A 14,924-nucleotide genomic window follows, 5' to 3' on the forward strand; every position below is an offset into this window, starting at 1 on the left:
CACTTCTCGACAACTTGGGAATCCAAATCAACTGGAAAAAGTTGTTCCTACAACCAACTAGATGCCTACAATACATTGAGGTTCTGCTGGATATGACAGACCAAAGGGCTTACCAGCTGGAAGAGAGGTGTCAGCACATCCGCTCATTGGTGGACGCATTTCACTCAGCGCCGTTACAAAAGGCCAGGACAGTGCAGGTACTTCTAGGTCTTATGGCCTCATGCACCACCATGGTGCCCTACGCAAAGCTGAGGATGAGAAAGCTGCAGCTTTGGTTCCTCAAGTCATTCTGTCCCAACATCGACCCACAAGCCAAGTGTCTGCTAATACTGGGCAAAGTGCTGACCTCCTTGCACTGGTGGACCAAAGATACAAATCTCCTAAAGGGGTACCATTCAGGACACCAATGCCCACTCTGACGGTGACATCCGATGCCTCCATGCGGGTTTGGGGGGCACACTTGGAAGAGCAAGGGTACAAGGTCTTTGGTCTCCTCAGGAGTGTCGTAAATCTGTTAGCTCGGCTAACCCAACAGGATTTACAACTCCCTTCAGCACTCCCCAGTGAGATAACAGAAAGCGGCAGCAGAACTGCACGAGTGAAAAATAAAAGGCTCACAAAGAAAACAGTAAATGAATTAAGTTCCCTGAACTGCACTAAGTACCCCCCTCTAACAATAACTGAGTAATAAGTGAAAGAGAAAACAGAGCAAAGGAATGAAAATAGCGAAGGACAACAGAGCAAGGAATTAACAGAACAAAGTAGGGAGCATAAACAAGGCAAACTGGAACTCGGACAAAGTTTGGGAATTCAATGGCACACTGTCTGCAGTCAGCGAACGTTGCAAACAGCACTGAGCAATTGAGAGAGTACCAAATATATAGGGCTCAAGAGAACCAGCAGCCAATCAGGCTTCCCTGAGTCAGCACTTCGGCTTCCTCTCTAGTGATCTCCTGCGCCTGCGTGACTTCCACTGAGCCTTCCTCTTGAGCCGTCTTCTCAAGACAGGTGAAATCCCAGGCTCCTCCCCATCAGAAATCATGTCTGGCTGCTGTTGCGAATCCTCAGCTCCAGAGTCTGGGCTCCCTGCCAAGTCCTGTTGCTGTGCCTCTGAGCCCTCACCAGCAGGCGAATCCTCCCATTCCTGCCCTGACTCCTCTGAGTCAGAAGTCTGAGGCATGACAAGGAGGCACGATTGAATATCAACTTCTTAGAACTCTTGGCAGCCTACAAGGCCTTTCAAGCCTTTCAAGACCACATCACCAGCCAGATTGTCCAGCTCCAGATGGACAACATGATGGCCATCGCCTACGTAAACAATCAGGGCAGCACAGTTTTGAAGGCTCTTTGCCACCTCAGCCTCCAGTTATGGAACTGGTGCATTCCGAGGGGAATCCATGTGTTAGCCATTTACATAAAGGGTACCCAGAACTCACTGGCAGACTCACTGAGCAGAGACTTGGTGCTGCAGCAGCACGAATGGGAGATGAACCAGAGAATCCTAGATCAGCTGTTCAACTCCTGGCAGGGACCAGAGGTAGACCTCTTCGCTACAGCTCGAAACAAGAGATACGACCAATATTGCTCCAGGATGGGGCTGAGAACACAATCCATGGGCGATGCCTTTCAGTTTCTATGGACACGGAGCACATTCTACTTATGTCCACCAATCCCTCTACTCAACCAAGCTGCTGCAGGATCAGACAAGAGCTATTGTAATTGCCCCTTGGTGGTCGAGACAACCTTGGTACACGCAGCTATTCAGACTGTCCAGGGGGAACTTCAAAAGACTACTTCTATGGTCGAATCAGATATCTCAAGATCACAGCCAAATACTGCACCCGAACCTGTCTGTACTGAACTTAACAGTGTGGAGGATAGGTTATTGAAAAAAATACTCCTCGATACTCAAAAGGCATCACCAGAAAAAACTACAGGGCGAAATGGTGTAGATTCTGCGCCTATGCAGCTACACATCGGTTCAAACCCCAGGAAGCAACCCTGAAGGACGTACTCATGTACCTCACATCCTTGAAAAGGGAAGGTCTGGCCAATGTCTCCATTAAGGTACATATGGCAGCAATCTTGTCACGCCATAGTGGGTGAGACGGCAAGACTGTCTTCACCCATCCAAGAAACAAGGACTTCCTAAAAGGCATCAACAATTTATACCCACCGGTAAGACTCCCTATGGAAAAGTGGAGCCTGTCTCTGGTACTCTCGTCACTTTGGGAAAAACCATTCAAACCAATGGCAACAGCATCGCTAAAACTGGTGACTCTGAAAACGCTGTTCCTGGTAGCTATAACCACGGCCAAGCGGGTTAGCGAGCTGTGAGCGCTTCACATTGATGAACCCTACACAAAATTCTATCCAGATAGGGTTATCATGTGCTTAGATCCAGAGTTTAGGCCAAAGATAATCTCAGACTTCCTTTTAAACACCAATATTGTTCTGCCTACTTTCTTCTGAGATCTTAAATCACCATTAGAGCGGGCGATGCATTCCCTTGATGTCCACAGGGCACTGCTGCACTATCTGAAGAGGACACTGCACATAAGAAAAACAAAACATCTGTTTGTTTGTGAGAAGGGAGAACACAAGGGACAGACACCTACACATCAGAGGCTGTCTTTCTGGCTGGTTAAACTCATTAGGATGGCATATGACTTACAGAAAGTCACTCCACCAACTTCGATCAAAGCCCATTCCACTAGAGTGTACGCCACTTCGGCCACTCACTTGGCAGGAATCAAATTCCGAGACATCTGCACAGCCGCCACATGGGCATCCCATCAATCATTCATCGAGCACTACGCCTTGGACCTTCGCACAGCACAGCCGCAGAGTTTGGACGAACGGTCCTTAAACAGGTGTTACAGTAGCTTGCAGCACCCACTACCAACTGGGTAGCTCATAATTCACGCATACATTATGACTGTCATGGAATCACCACCCAGATAAACAGGTTGCTTACCTGTAACAGGTGATCTGGTTATGACATTCATAAAACCCGCCCATCGATCCCTGCTGCATAAGGCAAGCTACCTTTACATGAGCAAGTTCTACAATAACCAATTCTACAATACTAATTGCCGGTCCTAAGGAAGATGTGACAGTCGGCCATCAAGAAACTGAGCAGAATGATGCATAACTGCTGCTATGAGGTACTGCAGGCACGTGCAGGAGGCAGTTACAGGCGTCACGAGGAGCTAACAAATCCTATCCAAAGCTGGTCTGCGCAGGCGCAGAACCCATACATTATGAATGTCGTGGAATCACCAGCAGATCACCTGTTACAGGTAAGCAACCTGTTTTACTGCACTGTTTTTATTCCTTTGGAAATTACTGTGCAAGCAATGTATAAGTAACATATTTTACCACTGAAGCAAACATTTGATCAGACAACTGCCATTTGAAAAGGTACCTGCTAGTGCATTATTCATTCAGGGCCAGAACCACACACACAAACTAGTACTGCCTCTACAATTCCATAGCTCAGTTGGGTTATGTATATGTAGACCTAATAAATAAGCAAAAATTGTACCAATCAGTTATTTGGGAAGAGGAGCAGGAGGCTGGGTATAAACCAGTCCCACCCATGTTCTCCACTGCCTATGAAATAGCTGATTGGCTGGATTGTAGTTTCTTTGATTGGACTATGTATGTTCAGTCTCTGCAGTTGCAAATCATATCACTGGACCAAAGCCTATGGCTTCAAGTTTACAAATGCTTATGGAGATCTTTTGCTTCATTCTGCTCAGTATTAATTTATCGTATTTGGGACAGAAGCCCCAAACCTCTGTCTCTAGGTGGTTTATGTCAATGTATGTTACCTGTATGTACAATCTACAGGTGAAACTCGGAAAATTAGAATATCGTGCAAAAGACCATTAATTTCAGTAATGCAAATTAAAAGGTGAAACTGATATATGAGACAGACACATTACATGCAAAGCGAGATAAGTCAAGCCTTAATTTGTTATAATTGTGATGATCATGGCGTACAGCTCATGAAAACCCCAAATCCACAATCTCAGAAAATTAGAATATTACATGGAACCAATAAGACAAAGATTGAAGAATAGAACAATATCGGACCTCTGAAAAGTATACAGTGTACTGTGCTTGATTGGCTAGCAAACTCGCCTGACCTGACACCATAGAGAATCTATGGGGCATTGCCAAGAGAAGGATGAGAGACATGAGACCAAACAATGCAGAATTGCTGAAGGCCGCTACTGAAGCATCCTGGTCTTCCATAATACCTCATCAGTGCCACAGGCTGATAGCATCCATGCCACGCTGCATTGAGGCAGTAATTGCTGCAAAAGGGGCCCAAACCAAGTACTGAATACATATGCATGCTTATACTTTTCAGAGGTCTGATATTGTTCTATTCTTCAATCCTTGTCTTCTTGGTTCCATGTAATATTCTAATTTTCTGAGATTGTGGATTTGGGGTTTTCATGAGCTGTACGCCATGATCATCACAATTATAACAAATTAAGGCTTGACTTATCTTGCTTTGCATGTAATGCGTCTGTCTCATATATCAGTTTCACCTTTTAATTTGCATTACTGAAATTAATGGACTTTTGCACGATATTCTAATTTTCTGAGTTTCACCTGTACTATTATCCATATGAGCTGATAAAGGCACATTTCTCCTGTCATGTCCCATTCGGCAAGGTGCACAGAGTCTGGTGGCCAGCGAAGGCGATCAAGAAGCATAGCTGCTCAGCAGAGTTCTGACAGCAAGGCGAGGTTCAGGCAGCCAGTCGGGTACAACCATGACTAAAGCCATGAGACATGTTAACGCAAACAGCAGGCAGAGGCACACTGAGCCCTGAAATACTCCTGAACACAGTCTGCCCCTGCTGTGCTCTGCCTCTATGGCCAGAAAGCAGCCTTCTTAAAGGGACAGCCACTGGCTTGAAGCCTGGCAGTACTACTCCTCTTCATTTGATCTTGCTTTGTCCACTGCCAAGATTGATACACAGATATTGGGGGAGGAAATGGAAGAAGAGGGAGCAGATCCCTTGAGGGCTTGGGCTCCCTAGATATCATTTCAATGGTCCCCACCCCTGGAGCTCCCACTAGCTCCAGCCTAGTGTCAGGACATGGGGCCGTTTCTGGTCCTACCTCTTCAGGGCTAAATTCCTGGGTTCCCTCAGGTTCCAGACCATCGTGGAGGCCTGACTCTGTGTCTGGTACTGGCTCTGCCTTTTCAGAGCCATACTCTGAGATTCCTCTGGGCTACAGCTCTTGGGGACTGGGACTGGGACTGGTGCTAGCTCCTCCTCTTCAGTGTCAAATTCTGATTCACTGGTGAGGGCAGGGCTCGTGACAACATTCAAAGCTGCCCTAAATTCTGATTTATGTTCAATATCTTAAGGATCAGATTGTAGTTCTTAAAATTGATTTACAACCTAATCTACGGCTCCGTTAAGCTGTAGTAACAAATATATAAGACGAAGCTGAGTAATAGCAAATATTTCCTCACATTTACTGTAGAAGTAGCAAGCCTATTTTCATGCTAAAGATACCGATGGATTTGTCTTTTTAATAGTTGAAAGCTCAAAACGATCGTGAAGCTCAGAGCATAGACATCATTTTTACAGAAAGACAGGCGTAAGTATATGAACTACAAATTCTGATGAGCGAATTTGCAGAAACGTGCACTTTATGTCACATTGCCAGTTATAACTTCCTGACATATGTACAATATATGTCCTCAAGCACTTGAAGTTATTCATTTCCATTTCACTCTCAACATGTTTACCACGCTTAGCACCAGCATCGCCTCTGCACTCACAATTAACAAAATTGTGAAGCAGCTCCTGTGTCAATTCCTACCAGTCTTTTTTAAAAGTGCAACATCTTGATCCTCGACATTTTTTTGGAAAAGTCAAATTTGTTACTGTGGAATTTACATTCTAAGTTGTAGTGAACAGCCAACCAGCAACTACTGGGTTAATGGTGTAACAGGCTGTTTTCCCCTGATTGGCAGGCTGGGAACCTTGAGCTAGACCCAATCTGAGGAAAAGATGGGCAGGTCTAAAGTGTTCCCCAGGGGTTTCTGGGAAGAAGAATGGTGTGCTCTGAGGGAGAAGAGTGTAATGGAGTTTGATAAGGCTTCTCAGGGTGAGGGTAGGTATAAATGGAGAGTTTTCACAATGGAGGGAAGTAAGAAGTGGGGTACCTCAGGGATCTGTGCTGGGACTGGTGCTTTTCAATTTATTCATAAATGATCTGGAAGGTGGGGTAAGCAGTGAGGTGGCCAAATTTTCAGATGATGCCAACTTCTTTCGGGTAGTGAAATCCAAAACAGATTGTGAGGAGCTCCAAAAGGATCTCTCCAAACTGGGTGAGTGAGCAACAAAATGGCAAATGCGGTTCAATGTTGGCAAGTGTAAAGTGATGCATATTGGAACGAAAAACCCCAACTTCAAGTATATGCTGATAGGATCTGAGCTATCAGTGACTGACCACGAGAGGGATCTTGGGGTCGTGGTGGACAGCTCATTGAAAGTGTAGACCCAATATGCGGCAACTGTGAAAAAGGCCAATTCCATGTCAGGGATCATTAGGAAGGGGATTGAAAATAAAACTGCTAATATTATAATGCCCTTAGACAAAACTATGGTGCGGCCACACCTGGAGTACTGCATACAATTCTGGTCACCACATCTCAAAAAGGACATTGTAGAACTGGAAAAGGTGCAGAAGAGGGCAACCAAGATGATCAGGGGCCTAGAGCACTTTCCTTATTAGGCAAGGCCACAACACCTGGGGCTATTTAGTTTAGTGGGGAAAACGACTGCAGGGAGACATGATAGAGGTCTATAAAATCATGCATGGTGTGGAGAAAGTGGATGGAGAGAAATTCTTCTCCCTCTCACATAACACTAGAACCAGGAGTCATCCCATGAAATTGATTGCCAGGAAATTTAGGACCAACAAACAGAAGTACTTTTACATACAACGCATAATCAACTTGTGGAATTCTCTGCCACAAGATGTGGTGACAGCCAACAAGCTGGATGGCTTTAAGAGGGGTTTGGATAACTTCATGGAGGAGAGGTCTATCAACGGCTACTAGTCTGAGGACTATAGACCACTTCCAGCCTCAAAGGCAGGATGCCTCTGAGTACCAGTTGCAGAGGAGTAACAGCAGGAGGGAGGGCATGCCCTCAACTCCTTCCTGTAGACTTCTAGCAGCATCTGGTGGGCCACTGTGCAAAACAGGATGCTGGACTAGATGGGCCTTGGGCCTGATCCAGCAGGGTTGTTCTTATGTGAGTTTTTTCTGTCCCAGGACCAGGGACGGCAGGGTTGGTTTTACCAAGGTCCTCATGAGTTACAAGAGAAGGGAGAAGCCCAGGTTGAGGCTTCTGAAGTTAGAATTAGGAAAAGTCTTAGTAAGAATTGCATTACGAGTGTTGGTGTGTGTGTGTGTGTGTGTGTGTGTGTGTGTGTGTGTGTGTGTGTGTGTGTGTTTGTATACCCAGCTACCCGTTTTTGTAACCATTAAGAAGGCAACTACATTTGTAACCGTTATGCTTTAAAATCCTGAACATGCTTATTTTTTTAAAACAATAATAAATTGGTTTATTCTTGGTTTAAAAGTTATCTCCGAGTGTTTGACTGGCTCTGGAACAAGGGGAAGCCTCTTGTTCATACACCCCCAAAAGCACTGCAAAGGACTGCTATTTTCCCAGTTAAACGCTCATGTATGTGCATCCACATTTTTATATGTGCCTGCTAGCACAGTAAGGAGGGGACTGGAGGTTATCGCTCCCTTCAGTCAGAAAAGTCCTATCACTTGAGGGGTGGCAGCAAATTCAACCTACCAGGGATTTTTTTTTTAGTTAATTTAAGACTGGGGCAGCCCACGAGGCACGGGGAGAAGTGACTCAGCTAAAATTCCTCTCACATGAGTTGGCTTGATCCTTTACATAAGTAAATAGGCTTGTAACTGAAATCTTAATATGCATCTCTCACACCAAATGCAACTCTCGTACCAAATATTTCTTATGAACTTATTTTGTCCAGTATGAAATAAATACTTCAAACCACAGCTTTAGAGCACTGCCACACAGAAGCTGTTTCTGCAACTGGTTTCAGACTTCAGGATAAAGCAAAACTTTATGTCAAAGTGCAAGCTAACCCTAACCTTAAGTATGAAAAACTTTACTTTATCTCATATTTGTAATAGTTTGCCTACTGTAATAAAACCAAAACCCATTCAATATCAATAAGAATTATTTTAAAATATTTATCTGCACTCAAACACATAAGAATTTTTTTTGGTTGACTGTCATATTTTAAACTCTTTAAGACAAACCTCTTCAATGACTACTATAAAGAAAATGCATTGATTTACAGAGGGGAAAAATGTGATGCTCCATCACAACTATGTACTGATTTTCTATAAGAAGAAGATTGAATCATACAGGAGAACCTTGTTATCTGCAGACTCACCTTTAACATATCTGCGGTCAGATAATGAACACTCGACCTCATAATTAAAAATGGCAAAATGGGGGTTAAACTCATGTATCCGTGGGTTGGGGCTGGCTGGAAATTACCTTGGAGGTCATTTCCGGCCACTGTTTTGAGTGCAGGAGCCATTCTATGGCTTATTTTTTTAAAACTGGCAAAACCCCAGAAATATTCTGCCAAAGCTTGGTCACTTTTCTACTCGTGGGTGGCATCCTTGGACTCTTGAGAGCCAATGGAGCAAGGTAGGGCACTTTATTTGGCCTGTTTTCTCATTCTGGCGGCAATTTTTGGTGATCTTTTAAAGTCCCAGAACCTAACACCCCCCACATTTACCTAGGGATTAATGCCTCGTTATCGGCGGTTTCGCTATCTGCGCACAACCCTCCCCCCCAGTAGAATGGAACCCCCACAGATGATGAGGTTCTTATGTATATTCTTTGAATAATCAAAAATGATAACAGGTTGTTAGCATTATAGTTTATAGAGCTCCGCATGAAGGCTGAGATGATTCGCAGCATACCATGGGTGGTTATGAACTATCCACATTGTTGCCGGCACCTAAAACAAAGCCAGCGAGGTTGCACAAGAGCACTCTTGCACTAATATTTAAAATTGCGCAGTTGCACCTGTGCTACACACAACCATTGGAAATAAAGGCCATAGCATCACTCAGTTTTAGTACAAGCATAAAAGCACTTCCATGCAACACCGCTGACAATTAGACACCCGCAGCAGTGTGGGTGGTTCAGAACCGCCCAAGGTATGCTGCACATCATGTTAACCACTCTGTGCACAACTCCCTGCTTATATTGCAAGGCAGGGTGAAGTTGAGTCTGCAATATTTGTAGTAAGTCTTCATGTATCAATATATTTATCTTCAATAAATCCATCCTCTTCTGGAAAAAATGTATGAAATTGTTCATACGCTACTATGGACTCTTCATTGGTTTCTGGTGTCTGTGGGAGAGTACATATATGAGGTGTGAAAGTTTCTTCAAACATTTCAGGTTCGTCTTCTTCCAAACGACTATGGTTATAGGTAACCAGATAACGGTACCACACTGGGAATTTGATGAAAATAACGATCAGTAATGTAGTGCTGATGACAACTACTAGGACACCCATCAGAAAGGTCCAACTTTTGCCAACGGGCTGAACATCTATATATTGAAATAAGAAGAAAGAAAAAGTGTTACAGTACTTTTTAGTATAAACAAGCTCTACAGTTCTTATCTCATTTTTTTTTCTTACAAACATTCTGTGAAAGCAATTAGTTTTCACATCAGTGTTGCTTAGCTTTGTTGAATAAGCAAGCCTCTCTCACTCATTTTCTCTCTCTTTGCAAATAAAGGGTTGGATCCAAAAGTTTCTTTCCCCTGGAAGAAAATACCTGTCAGAGAAAAGGAACTTTTGGTTACACAAACACTGCCCTGAATGCTATTCAAAGAGTCATAAAGGAGTCAGTTGTGAGGCTTAATAACTGTTATAGTTAAATATACTATTGGCTGAATGTTTCCCAGAGCCACAGACAGATCAGCCTTGATCCAGCTCTAGCGATGCCCATATTATACTTGCTTTCTCCTCTAAAACACCAGCACTACTTGTTTGGACCAAGCATTTAATTTTGGCCCACTTGGACAGACAGACCATTTCCCTGGGTCCCAGATCCAAACTATCTAGTTGAGGCCTGACAAGCATGAGTATCCACATCTGGGGCGGTTAGTCATATGCAAGAGACACAAGCATCATGGTGTGGATCTTTGTTGCTGAATCAGATAAATTTAGGTTTTGTAGCAGAAAAGAGGTTTAACAAAGCAAATTGCAATTCTGAGCTACAGGTAGCTCAGAATTCTCTTGAGCTTAATCCAGAGTTTGCCAATATTCATATAAAGCTTTCCAGTGTCTTGCAGTTAAGCATTCCCAATTATTATTTTCTCTAGGACAGTATTATTTCATGGTGTTTTGTACAGCATGCTGAAAATTACTTCAATATATTAACTATTTTTAAAGATAATACAAAAGCTATGTTGATAATATGCCTTGGATGACAGCCAGACTAAGGAAGCCCCGGCAGATTTCAGACTAACACTGCACACTGGTGCTTTCATGCTGGAGGGGGATTTTAATGATCTCCCCTTCCCCTGGAAGCACTCTGTGCTACCAGGAAATATTCAGAAGGTTGTGCAACCCTTGAAAATTTGCACCCACCCCCGCATGAGCAGTGGAGCTGAGTTAGTTGAAAGCTTCAGAAGCACTGTTCTTTGTTAGTCTGAATGTCAGCCCATGTTATGATCTTCTTATATTTTAAATAGATATATATCCTAATTATTCTTATTTGCATGAGTAGATTGAGACAGTGGTGGCCATAAATCAGGGCAGGAACTGCCTTCTTGGTTTCAGACTGAATTTTGCTTGAAATACTCAAGGCTGTGCAAGTCGCTTCTTTTACAAAGCTCTGAGAGAGTTGGGTTTTTTTAAATTAAAATAAATTGTGGAATATATCTTAGTACTTTTAAAAGAAATGAATGGCCACATATGCATTTGAAGATATTCTGTTTCAGTGTTTCTAAATCCAGAATCAGTGAACTAAATTATTATTTAAGTTCTTTAAGATCTATTTGATCCTAAAATTATTGGCTCCTATAGATAAATATATCAACATTATTTGTAATGTGAACTAAAGTATACCTGAGTTTATTGATTTTTCATTTGTACCATTGGATCCAGAACCTAGAGTATTATTGTTAGGATTAATAGGAGTAGAAAGAATGGTGGTTACTCCAGTCTCCCCTCTTTTTTCACAGTTAAGTATATGAGCTGTCTTGATAGGAATTTTTTTCAAATTATCTGGAGAAGTGCACGTAGTGTTTTCTTCACTTTCTGTAAATAAACAATAAAAAGTGTTTTACACATATTATATTGTGTGAGACTATGCAATGTCATATGGTTGCCAGAGACAAAAAGCTCATCATTGCATCTTGGGCAACACAATCCTAAGCAAGTTGACTTGAAAGTAAGTCCTGTTAATTTTGGTGGAGCTTACTTCATAGTCAGTATGTTTAGAATTGTAGCCTCAAGTCTTTTGCAGTGCAATTATGTACATGTTTACTCAGAAATAATTCCCACTCTCTTTATTTGAGCACAGGTAAATGTGTATAAGACTGGAGCCTTAAATGTTTATCTAAATTAAAATTGCCCCATGTCAAGCAAAAATAAATAAATAATAATAATTGATATGGCTGAGAGAGATTCCTGCCTGCACCCTTGGAGAAGCCGCTGCCAGTCTGTGTAGACAATATTGAGCTAGATGGACCAGTGATCTGACTCAGTATATGGCAGTTTCCTATGTTCCTATGAAGTGCAAATGCTTAACTTGTTAAGATGTCTCTTTCTGAGGGCTTGAAGGACTCTTTGGCATTAGTTGTCCAAGTTTACTTAGAAAGTCAGCTTACATATCTACTAAAGATTTCCAGGTATCTGAGGAATATTGTGCATGGCTAAAGGTCACTTTCTTGGAGCCTGATTTAATAATGAGTTAATTTAAAGCTATTCCCCCCCTGCAACCCCTCAGACTTGTCCATTTCTTCATTTAGTACTGCAATCCTATGCACGTTTAAGTAACTCCATTTAATTAAACATGCATGTTCATTTAGTATTGCAGCCCCAAGTTTTTCAACCTCTTAAGGCCTCAACAAGTAGAAACTACAGAAGTGTCCCATTAAGTACTCCAATGAGAAGGTATTACTAGCTGATGAACTGATCAGACTGGCTGGTGAGCTGAGCCAACATTTCTTGACCCTTGACTATAGTATCTATTACCTATCTAGAATTGCCTACTAATCCAGTACTGCCAAAATAATCTGATACTGCTGAAATATTTCTAGACACAAATTTTATGGATATTCTAATACTATCAAGTATGTTTTACTGCGCTATACTCTTAATTATTTTTCTGGAGCCACCAATTTTGCAATTACTCTAGGCACAATTCTGTTTGATGTGGATCTCTTTCTTTAATAAAATCAGATGATATATTTTGAACTTGGCCTTTTAGCATACCATTTTAATATCTGTGAGCTGGTTTTTCTTATATCTTTTAATAGACAATTCCTTCTAGAATTTTTGGCTCCCAATTCAAAGAAAATTGTAATTGTAAAAATAAAAGATTCATGGATAGCTATGGCCACAAGCCAATGGCTTACACTTGATACTTAATTAAAATTGTGTGGATAAAAACATCAAGGCACAAGTCATTTTTTTGATACTTACCCATTGTTACATTAGTGTTCAACCAACTTTGTAAATTACGCAGGCCACACGAACAGTTCCATGGATTTCCAGTTAATGTGATTAAATTAAGTGATACTTCAATATCAAAATATCCCAAGTGGTTATTTTGTAGGTTTAAGACCTTCAAGCTCTTTAAGAATACAAATGTTTTGGAATCTAACGTTTCAATTTTGTTGTTCTGTAGATACAAATGTGTTAGCTTTAGTCTAGCAAATGCTGCTTGTTCAACTGTTTTGATAGAATTATTACTGACATCCAAAATTAATAGTTCAGAAAGTTTGTCAAAGCTATAATTACGTAGAACAACAATGGCATTGTTTTTCAGGTACAGTTCAGTCAATTTAATGTACTTCTGAAGAATCACTGTATCATTCTCGTTTAAAGTAATGCTGTTGTAATTGAGGCATAGTTTAGAAACATTTTTGTATGGGGCAGAAGGGACAGAAGAGTAGTTTTTTGCTGCTTCCTCACACTCCACCTGTTAATGAAGATAGAAAAACTTATGAAAAAAGGTTAGCATACATTATCTAGAGGGAAAAGATAATGGGGATAAAAATAGAGATTATGTGGGATATCAAGCTCCTGTAATTTTACAATGCCATGAAAACTTTTACTAATATACCAATATTTTATTATCTTTCTATTACAAGCATCCTTATGGTCAGTAGTAAAATAAGTTGACTATAAAAAGAGACTTGAAGCAGTAGGGAAATCATCCTGCTAATTTTATGTTGATGTTTCGGAATTCAAATGCCAAATGGGCTTGAAATCCTTCTTATTATAAAAATAATTATAAATTAGATAATTTATTATAAAGTATGGCGCTTAGAAATTTGAATGTTTTGGCACAGAGTTATAAGCCCTGTTTAGACAATATATAAAGTGAGGCTGTCCTAGCATTGCACATCATGGGAAGGATATCTAAACAATTGCAGCGTTTTGTCTCTTCAGATAAATGCTGTAAGCATGAAGGGTGGGGGTGGGGTTAGCATGTATGATGGAGGGGTCTGGGCTTCCAAGTACAATCTCAGGAATGCTGTATGTGACTACAATATTCTCGCTTAATTTAACATGTGAACAGGGCTATAAGGTTGGAGGACTTGTCCAACCCTCCCGCAATACACACACACACACACACACACACACACACACACACACACACACACACTCTTACTTTTGCATGGTGCAAAACTGTCCACACATCAGTCCATATCCAAACCAATATCAAAGCACATTTGGTTCATGAAGGAACAACTGTTTTGCAAGTGATTTGTGTCATAATACAGAACTTGCTCAAGAACTGTACTTGTGATTTAGTATTCTGGTTTGGAATATATTCTTGATATATTGCCTCTGTTCATACTTCACATTGGTAGGGGTTTAAAAAGTAGCCTCAAAGCTGTTTTTTTTAGGAAAAATAACCAAGGAGCAGTAGCTGGATCTGATTATAAAACTTACTATTTGAGTAGCGACTTGGTGTAGACAGAGAGCTGCAGCCAATATCAGGAGCCAAACAAGTTTCATGTTCAAAATCTGTCAATTCAAAAATTTGCATATGTGTTATCAGTGGAATATTAGGTGCTAAGGTTCAATGTGATCATTAAAAAATTAAAACTAGCTTGCATAGGAGAGATTGGAAGGAGAGCTGGTCTTGTGATAGCAAGCTTGAATTGTCCCCTTTGCTATGCAGGGTCCACCCTGGTTGTACCTGAATGGGAGATTATGAGCCTTTTCTCATGATCAGTGAGAAAGGACTTCTATGTGCAGGGGAGGAAGTCTTAAAATGCATACCTCCCTGGCAGATGGTTGAGGGCTCCTTCCTAGGTGAGTGGATCGCCTGCCCAGGCACCGGCAGCGTGGAGGGTCGGGGGCTGGGATGCATCTTTCCAGCTCCTGGAATTCCTATAATGCACTGTGCAAGAGTGCAGTGCATTATAGGGATCCTCTCAGCACTGGCTGGGAGGCTACTCAAGTGTAGGTGCCGCACACAAGCAGTTAGCCTGGGTTAAAGGTGCCCTCACGCCCAGAACCTGGGCTAAGCGGTGGGCTCCCTAAGTGGGTTTGCCTCCAGGAGCCATGTGGCTCCCGATGGTTCACACATGCCGGCAAAATCAGGCTGGGCTTCC

At 41.9% G+C, this 14,924-nt stretch overlaps 2 protein-coding genes across 3 annotated transcripts in view; one reads left to right on the plus strand and one right to left on the minus strand.

Moving 5' to 3' along the window:
* IFT74 (intraflagellar transport 74) overlaps positions 1 to 14,924 on the plus strand; it is a 116,781-nt gene that overhangs the window by 27,428 nt on the left and 74,429 nt on the right. For both annotated transcript variants that reach the window (XM_053294789.1, XM_053294790.1), the window contains one exon: positions 5,573 to 5,634. In XM_053294789.1, the coding sequence (XP_053150764.1) occupies positions 5,573 to 5,634 (62 nt within the window). The remainder of the gene's footprint in view (positions 1 to 5,572; positions 5,635 to 14,924) is intronic.
* LRRC19 (leucine rich repeat containing 19) lies at positions 9,364 to 14,322 on the minus strand. The gene is made up of 4 exons (XM_053294791.1): positions 14,229 to 14,322; positions 12,778 to 13,260; positions 11,197 to 11,388; positions 9,364 to 9,668 (listed from the first exon to the last, which is right to left on the minus strand). Exons 1-4 carry the CDS (start codon positions 14,320 to 14,322, stop codon positions 9,364 to 9,366), a joined length of 1,074 nt encoding a protein of 357 aa, XP_053150766.1.

Source organism: Hemicordylus capensis, chromosome 2, assembly GCF_027244095.1.
Source record: "Hemicordylus capensis ecotype Gifberg chromosome 2, rHemCap1.1.pri, whole genome shotgun sequence".
Taxonomy (NCBI): Eukaryota; Metazoa; Chordata; class Lepidosauria; order Squamata; family Cordylidae; genus Hemicordylus; species Hemicordylus capensis.